The sequence below is a fragment of the Salvelinus sp. IW2-2015 genome, unplaced genomic scaffold (assembly GCF_002910315.2).
Source record: "Salvelinus sp. IW2-2015 unplaced genomic scaffold, ASM291031v2 Un_scaffold1641, whole genome shotgun sequence".
NCBI classification, from domain to species: Eukaryota; Metazoa; Chordata; class Actinopteri; order Salmoniformes; family Salmonidae; genus Salvelinus; species Salvelinus sp. IW2-2015.
The window spans coordinates 125620-134822 of NW_019943055.1; the positions used below are offsets into that span (position 1 = coordinate 125620).

At 41.6% G+C, this 9203-nt stretch overlaps 1 protein-coding gene and 1 long non-coding RNA gene across 9 annotated transcripts in view; one reads left to right on the forward strand and one right to left on the reverse strand.

Annotated features, from left to right (window-relative positions):
* The window catches only part of LOC112071555 (transcription initiation factor IIA subunit 1), a 24953-nt gene extending 17191 nt beyond the window's left edge, over window positions 1–7762 (forward strand). For all 4 annotated transcript variants that reach the window (XM_024138999.2, XM_024139000.2, XM_024139001.2 and 1 more), the window contains 2 exons: window positions 4815–4904; window positions 5734–7762. In XM_024138999.2, coding sequence (XP_023994767.1) covers window positions 4815–4904; window positions 5734–5841 — 198 coding nt within the window. In that variant the 3' untranslated portion in view covers window positions 5842–7762. The remainder of the gene's footprint in view (window positions 1–4814; window positions 4905–5733) is intronic.
* Window positions 7763–7951: 189 nt separating this feature from the next.
* Window positions 7952–9203, reverse strand: part of LOC139024558 (uncharacterized) — a 10914-nt gene continuing 9662 nt past the window's right edge. For 3 of the 5 annotated variants that reach the window (XR_011475892.1, XR_011475889.1, XR_011475890.1), the window contains 2 exons: window positions 8201–8345; window positions 7952–8011 (listed from right to left, as the gene is read on the reverse strand). This is a non-coding gene — a long non-coding RNA (uncharacterized lncRNA). Of the gene's footprint in view, window positions 8012–8065; window positions 8169–8200; window positions 8346–9203 lie in introns of all 5 variants that reach the window. The other 2 variants (XR_011475891.1, XR_011475893.1) reach the window with 2 other exon arrangements.

A 9203-nucleotide genomic window follows, 5' to 3' on the forward strand; every position in this document is an offset into this window, starting at 1 on the left:
TACAGGATATTACCTACCAGAGTTTATATGTTAGAGCTGCTACAGGATATTACCGTACCAGAGTTTATATGTTAGAGCTGCTACAGGATATACCGTACCAGAGTTTATATGTTAGAGCTGCTACAGGATATTACCGTACCAGAGTTATATGTTAGAGCTGCTACAGGATATTACCGTACCAGGGTTTATATGTTAGAGCTGCTACAGGATATTACCGTACCAGAGTTTATATGTTAGAGCTGCTACAGGATATTACCGTACCAGAGTTTATATGTTAGAGCTGCTACAGGAATTACCGTACCAGGTTTATATGTTAGAGCTGCTACAGGATATTTACCGTACCAGAGTTTATATGTTAGAGCTGCTACAGGATATTACCGTACCAGAGTTTATATGTTAGAGCTGCTACAGGATATTACCGTACCAGAGGTTTATATGTTAGAGCTGCTACAGGATATTACCGTACCAGAGTTATATGTTAGAGCTGCTACAGGATATTACCGTACCAGGGTTATTATGTTAGAGCTGCTACAGGATATTACCGTACCAGAGTTTATATGTTAGAGCTGCTACAGGATATTACCGTACCAGAGTTTATATGTTAGAGCTGCTACAGGATATTACCGTACCAGGTTTATATGTTAGAGCTGCTACAGGATATTACCGTACCAGAGGTTTATATGTTAGAGCTGCTACAGGATATTACCGTACCAGAGTTTATATGTTAGAGCTGCTACAGGATATTACCGTACCAAAGTTTATATGTTAGAGCTGCTACAGGATATTACCGTACCAGAGTTTATATGTTAGAGCTGCTACAGGATATTACCGTACCAGGGTTTATATGTTAGAGCTGCTACAGGATATACCGTACCAGAGTTTATTGTTAGAGCTGCTACAGGATATTACCGTACCAGGGTTTATATGTTAGAGCTGCTACAGGATATTACCGTACCAGAGTTTATATGTTAGAGCTGCTACAGGATATTACCGTACCAGAGTTATATGTTAGAGCTGCTACAGGATATTACCGTACCAGAGTTTATATGTTAGAGCTGCTACAGATATTACCGTACCAGGGTTATATGTAGAGCTGCTACAGGATATTACCGTACCAGAGTTTATATGTTAGAGCTGCTACAGGAATTACCGTACCAGAGTTATATGTTAGAGCTGCTACAGGATATTACCGTAACAGGGTTTATATGTTAGATCTCTCTCGACCGTACCAGAGTTTATATGTTAGAGCTGCTACAGGATTTTACCGTACCAGAGTGTATATGTTAGCAGCCAAGTCAAAATTAGAAATTGATGAACAGAATTATAGAACATTACGTAATTATGCAGTTAAATTGAATCGAAAGGGAAAAAAAGTTATTTTACAACAATGCTTTTATTGATTGTAAAAATTATTCTAAAAAGGTATGGAACACAGTTAAGGGCTTACTTGGTACATCTATCTCATCACCCCCATCTAGTGTGGAGGTTGATGGGAGAATAATAACAAAACCAGTTGATATTGCCAATCATTTTGCAGATTTTTTTACACTGAACATTTAATTACTGAGCAACAATGTAGACATACATTCTTCCAAACAAGCTATTGTCCAATGGATTGATGATCATATTATGAGCAACAAGATCTGCTCTTTTAGTCTGCAAACGGTGTCCGTGGAGGAGGTGTTAAACCTATTGAAGTCATTACCTGATGGTAAATCTACAGGTTATGGTCTTATGGACAATTTTTTGCTTCGCTGTGCTGCTCCCCAGATTGCAGYTCCACTGAGATACATATTTAATTGGTCACTGGAAAAGGGGATGTTTGCAAATGTATGGAAGCATGCGAAACTGTCCTATTCCGAAAGACTGCAAAGAACCCATTACTCCTGCCAATAGTCGACCAATTAGTCTACTCCCTACACTCAGTAAGATATTGGAGGGTATTGTGAGTAGACAAATGTGGGAGTACATGGAAAAKAATGATCTGATTACAGCCAATCAGCATGCTTATCGCAAAAACCATTCCACTACCACTGCATTGGTTGAYATGACTGACCRGTGGCTCAATGCTATGGATAATGGCAAGTTTGTGGGTGTACTATTTTTAGATTTCAGTGCAGCATTTGATTTAGTGGATCATGAAATAATTTTGACAAAATTAATGCATTATTATATAAGGAGGTAGCATTGAATTGGGTACAGTCATATCTAACTGACAGGAAACAGTCCACCTATAGCAATGGTTCATTTTCTTCCCCTCATGTGTTAAAGTGTGGAATACCGCAGGGCAGCTGCCTTGGGCCACTTCTTTATTTAAYATWTWCCAACGACCTTCCCTATGCCTTAGCTGAAACTCAAGCTACTATATTTGCAGATGATACTACAATTTATGCAGCAAGACAATCGGTTCAACAGGTACAGCARGCTTTACAAGGAGATTTGGAGAATATYAGGGAGTGGGTTTGCCAAAACAAACTTGTTTTAAACACCAAGAAAACCAAAGTTATGTTGGTCTGTTCAACTAGGAAAAGGCCAAAACAGCATGGGATACAATGAAGTAGGAAGGAGTACAAATTGAAGAAGTGGCAGAAACCAAACTATTGGGAGTGCAGCTAGACAACTGCTTATCATGGTCGTCTCAAATAACTAATCTATGTAAAAAAAAATATATATATTAAAACAGCATGCATAATCAGAAGGATAGCTAAATATTTACCAGGAAAATTCTTCAGCAAATAACACAAGCATTAATTGAGAGTCAGGTGAACTACTGTTCTGTGGTCTGGGAAATGCATCATCAAGTGCCATTAGGAGGCTGCAGAATGCACAGAACAAAGCAGCAAGGATTGTTTTAAGGTGGAGATATGGTTCTTCTGTTGCAGTCATGCGCAGTGTTCTTGGTTGGTCATCAATCGACAAGATAATTGAAAAAAACATGCTTATTTTATTTCATAATATACATAATTTAAAACGGCCAAGTTCTATTCACAACGTCATTCAGTTGGTAAGAGACAAGACATTCCGTAAATACTAGGAATAGATTGTCCACCATCTATGCGTTATCCAGACAGAAAAGAGAAATAGGCAAAAGAACATTTCGAATTAGAGCAATAAAGAAATGGAATAAATTAACTGAGCAAACTAGAAACCTTTCAATATATACATTTAAACATTATTTTAAAACGATTTAAATATAATACATAGAAATGTTGTGGGACTATAGTAGATGAAGAATCAATATTTTTTAGATTGAGTATTTATTGGGTCATTATGTTAGTATATTATGTATGTTTGTAATAGTGTGTTATATGTGAAAATGTGTTTGTATTATAAATTGTATTTYAATGTTTAAGGACTCTTGGAAGATTAGTCCAAATGGGGACTAAACGAGATCCAAATCAAATAATGTTGGCTACACTTCCAAGATTACAAGCTAGTTACACTACATGGCCAAAAGTATGTGGACACCCCTTCAAGTTAGTGGATTTGGCTATTTCAGCCACACCCGTTGGTGACCGGTGTATAAAATTGAACACACAGCCATGCAATCTCCATAGACAAACATTGGCAGTAGAATGGCCTTACTGAAGAGCTCAGTGACTTTTAACGTGGCACCGTCATAGGATGCAACCTTTCCAAAAAGTTTGTCAAATTTCTGCCCTGCTAGAGCTGCCCTGGTCAACTGTAAGTGCTGTTATTGTGAAGTTGAAACGTCTAGGAGCAACAACGGCTCACCTGCGAAGTGGTAAGCCACAACTCACAGAACAGGATGGCCGAGTTCTGTAGCGCGTAAAAATCGTCTGTTCTCGGTTGCAACACTCACTACCGACTTCCAAATGGCCTCTGGAAGCAACGTCAGCACATTAACTGTTCGTTTGGAGCTTCGTGAAATGGGTTTCCTTGGCCGAGCACACAAGCCTAACAACACCATGCACAATGTCAAGCGTGGGCTGGAGTGGTGTAAAGTTCACCGCCATTGGACTCTGGAGCAGTGGAAATGCATTCTCTGGAGTGATGAATCACGTTTCACCATCTGGCAGTCCGACAGATGAATCTGGGTTTGGTGGATGCCAGGAGAACACTACCTACCCCAGTGCATAGTTGCCAACTGTAGTTTAGTGGAGGARGAATAGTGGTCTGGGGCTTTTCATGGTTCGTGCCGCTGAGTTCCAGTGAAGGAAAATCTTAATGCTTCAGCGTACAATGACATTCTAGACGATTCTGTGCTTCCAATTTTGTGGCAGCAGTTTGGAGAAGGCCCTTTCCTGTTTCATCATGACAATGCCCCCGTGCACAACGCGAGATGCATACAGAAAGAACTTGACTGGCCTGCACAGAGCCATGACCTCAACCCCATCAAACACCTTTGGGATGAATTGGAACGCCGACTGTGAGCCAGGACTAATCGCCCAACATCAGTTCCCGACCTCACTAATGCCTTCGTGGTGCAGCAATGTTCCAACATCTAGTGGAAAGCCTTCCCAGAAGAGTGGAGGCTGTTATAGCAACAAAGGGGGGACCAACTCCATATTAATGCCCGTGATATTGGAATGAGATGTTCAAGGAGCAGGTGTCCACATACTAGTGTACATTGGATGTTTCTCAGACGATCTGATGAGAATCTGAGGAAGCTATGTAACTTGTCACTCTTAACTTAAAAGTGCGTCTCGGCTGATGATGATAAATTAAAAATATGAATAATAATTATTAATAGTAGTAGTAGTGGGTAGTACAGGGGCTAAATKAATATAGGGGAWMCACTGGATTGAGAGWGAAGGGATAGATACATTATTAACTGTCCCTCTGTCTCTCAGGAGCCTCTGAATAGTGAAGATGATGTGAGTGATGAGGAGGACCAAGAACTGTTTGATACAGAGAACGTGGTGGTGTGCCAGTACGACAAGGTAAGATATCTCCAGATTACATTATCGCGTGTGTGACCCCAGACTTCCTGTATAGGAGAAACCACAGTGAGGAAACCCCAGACTTCCTGTATAGGGGAAACAACAGTGAGGAAACACCACACTTCCTGTATAGGAGAAACCACAGTGAGGAAACCCCACACTTCCTGTATAGGAGAGATCACAGTGAGGAAACCCCAGACTTCCTGTATAGGAGAAATCACAGTGAGGAAACCCCACACTTCCTGTATAGGAGAAATCACAGTGAGGAAACCCAGACTTCCTGTATAGGGGAAACCACAGTGAGGAAACCCCAGACTTCCTGTATAGGAGAAATCACAGTGAGAAACCCAGACTTCCTGTATAGGGGGAAACCACAGTGAGGAACCCCAGACTTCCTGTATAGGGAGAGATCACAGTGAGGAAACCCCAGACTTCCTGTATAGGAGAAATCACAGTGAGGAAACCCCAGACTTCCTGTATAGGGGAAATCACAGTGAGGAAACCCCAACTTCCTGTATAGGGGAAACACAGTGAGGAAACCCCAGACTTCCTGTATAGGGGAAACCACAGTGAGGAAACCCAGACTTCCTGTATAGGGGAAACCACAGTGAGGAAACCCCAGACGTGTGTGTGTGGTGTGTGTGTTTTAGTGAATGCGTGACTAGTATCCCCATCTGCTCCCCTCCTAACCTCCACACTGACACTGTCCCATTGGTTCCTCTCCTCAGAGCCACAGAAGTACACACACACACACACACACTGTAGTGAGAGAGATAGCCCAGTCTGCTGCCCTCGCCCACATTCCTAATGCCCATTGGTTCCCCCTCAGATCCACAGAAGTAAGAACAAATGGAAGTTCCACCTGAAGGATGGGATCATGAACCTGAACGGCCGAGACTATGTCTTCTCCAAAGCCATCGGGGAYGCAGAGTGGTAAAACACACAGCACAAAGKATGCGTCCCAAATAGCACTCTATTACCTATATAGTGCACTACATAGGGAATAGGGTGCCATTTGGAACACAGRAAAAGGAACACAMAACAACAACAAAAAYACCACGAAGGAACTCTGGAACTTTCTGTCAAGTTTGAGAAAGAGACTCATCGATAACTATGACCCAGGGAATCATATTTCAGGACCTGGGATGGGTTGGTTTGGGAAGGAAATAAACGTAACACACCACCCAAAACTGTGATACTGACTGATGCACATCTGTATGAGTGGTATATCTGTATTAACACCCAATACCCTACAAGCCTCCCAAGACAAGACACTGAGGATTTCATGCGGCACGGCCGAGGGATCGAAGGAGAAATCTTCTTAGGTTCTTTGTTTGACTGAATTCGCCTCCATTTTGACCTGACTGTTTTCTCCCACACTTATAGTGGACCAGATATAACCACTGACTTGAGTTGACCCACCCTAAACACTTTATGCCAATAGGTTTGAATCCGGGTCAAAGGTCAGATAAAATATCCAGTGATTGGACAGGGAGTCTTTCGATCCCAGTTGTGTGCCTAGTGATTGGCTAGGAAACCTGTCAGTCAATCTCAGTTTTTTTCAGTGACTGGGCACCACACAGTGAAGTTGACACCAGTGTATTGAGTTAAGATGGCTGTTTGAAAAAGGCTGACGTTATTAGCTTCATCTGCTTGTAGATCTGGGTCCATGTCACTGATATGATATTCCTGCCACATGTTCTGTTGGTCCATACTAAAAGTGCCCTCCTGTTTATCTAGTTGATAGTGATAGCCACTGTGTTCAGCAGTCCAGCTCCCCTCCTGTCGCTGTTTTAATATTGTTTTATTATGATGAAGACGAACACTAAAGGCAAAAGGATGTTTTTATTTTCTCCAAGAGTGCCGAGTCGAAACATTTCTTCCCGAGTCATATATTTAAATATGTCTCTGATTTCAACCTGTCTGCTTCATGCCCTAATCCTGAAGCATCCTATTGATGACTGTCGCTTTGTAAAGAATCAACCAATGAATGGATAGATACAATTATTGTAAAAACGTCTTCAAAACACTTATCTGAGAGTTTTACTATTTTGTGGATCCGGTCTTCTGATTCAGTACCCGATCAGTACAGGCAGCGGGAGATTTGCACTGTCAGTGTCAATGTATCGTTCTGTCAGTCAGTGGAGTTTGTCCACAGCCACAACATGCCCAATCCTTCTGGCTTATTTTTCTCCTGTGTCTTTGTGTGTATTTGAGTGTTACTCTTTTTGAGGTCTGTCTGAGTTCACTGCTTGATCTTGTCATCAGTTCAATGTTGTTGGAATGGTCACCCACATCCTCTTTCTGACGTTACAGTACAAATGGATCATATTTTTATGATTATTTTTTTTATTCGTTTTTGTTGTATTTATTCCTGAAAGCTCAGGCGATGTTATATTTTTGAGAGTAAAAAGAAGACAAGAAGCYGCACCAAACTGCTCTTATGACCATAACCATGTGTTGCTTTTCTCCCTATGTTTTTCTGTTGGCTGGACTAGGCTCCATGTGCTGTGCTCCACGTCATGACTGCTGTGTGTATGTATAGCGCTGTCTGTGTCTGTCTGTCGTGCACTTTTAATCATGATGATGATTTTATAAAAGTCCTCTTCACGCCAGGTTCAACTGGGGGGTAACTTGGCGTGTGTTCTCTGCAGTTTAATGATTTTTTTTAACAGTACCCTTTGCATATTTTTTTTCTCTGAAAGAAGTCAACTGTCTTCAGCTTTTCTTAGTGTCTTTGATTCTGTTTGGGTTTAGTGTATATACACATGGCTGTGCAGTCTGACACAATGGCCCACAAATGAAGTCATTCTGTTGATGAACGCATAACGGAACATTTCAGAGTATGTTCTGGGTCTAGAACTCTCTAACTGCTGAATAGCCAAGAAAAAGTTGCCCACGACTAGAAAAGAAGCCAACTCTGTTCTAGAATAGAAAACAGGCCACTGTTTCCTAGAATAAAGAAGAAGCCCATCTGTTCTAGAACTAGAAGCCACTCTGTCTAGAGACTAGAAAGACGCGTCTAGTGACCACTGCGTCTAGATACACTCTGTTCTAGAAATAGAAGCCACTCTGTTCTAGAAATAGAAGCCACTCTGTTCTAGAAACTAGAGCAGACGCCACTTCTGTTCTAGAACTAGACGCCCACTCTGTTCTAGAACTAGACGCCACTCTGTTCTAGAACTAGAACGCCACTCTGTTCTAGAACTAGAACGCACTCTGTTCTAGAACTAGAAGCCACTCTGTTCTAGAACTAGAAGCACTCTGTCAGACTGAAGCCACTCTGTTTCTAGAACTAGAAGCCACTCTGTTCTAGAACTAGAAGCCACTCTGTTCTAGACTAGAAGCCACTCTGTTCTAGAACTAGAAGCCACTCTGTTCTAAAAAGAAAGCCACTCTGTTCTAGAACTAGAAGCCACTCTGTTCTAGAACTAGAAGCCACTCTGTTTAACACTAGAAGCACTCTGTTTAAGAACACTACTCTGAAATGTTCCGTTATTGCGTTCATCAACAGAATGACTTCATTTGTGGCCATTGTGTCAGACTGCACAGCCATGTGTAATACAACTAAACCCTAACAGAATCAAAGACACTAAGAAAAGCTGAAGACAGTTGACTTCTTTCAGAGAAAAAAAATATGCAAAGGGTACTGTTAAAAAAAATCATTAAACTGCGAGAAACACACCGCCCAAGTTACCCCCCAGTTGAACCTGGCGTGAAGAGGACTTTTATAAAATCATCATCTATGATTAAAAGTGCACGACAGACAGACACAACAGACAGCGCTATACATACCACAGACAGTCATGAGTGGAGCACAGCACAGGTGCCTAGTCCAGCCAACAGAAAAACATAGGGAAAAGGCAACACATGGTTATGGTCAATAAAGCAGTTTGGGTGCAGCTCTTTGTTCTCTTTTTACCTCTCAAAAATAATAACATCGCTGAGCGTTCTTTCAGGAATAATACAACAAAAACGAGAAAAAAAATATCATAAAAATATGATCCATTTGTACTGTAACGTCAGAAAGAGGATGTGGGTGACCATTCCAACAACATTGAACTGTGACAAGATCAAGCAGTGAACTCAGACAGACCTCAAAAAGAGTAACACTCAAATACACACAAGACACAGGAGAATAAGCCAGAAGGATGGGCATGTTGTGGCTGTTAGACTAGTGGACCCACCTCCAACTGGAACTTGGACAGACGTACATTATCTGACGGACTGACGAGTGCATAATCTCCTGCCTCCCCTCCGACTCTCCCGCTCGGTTGCCTGTATGTACTGATCGTAGTA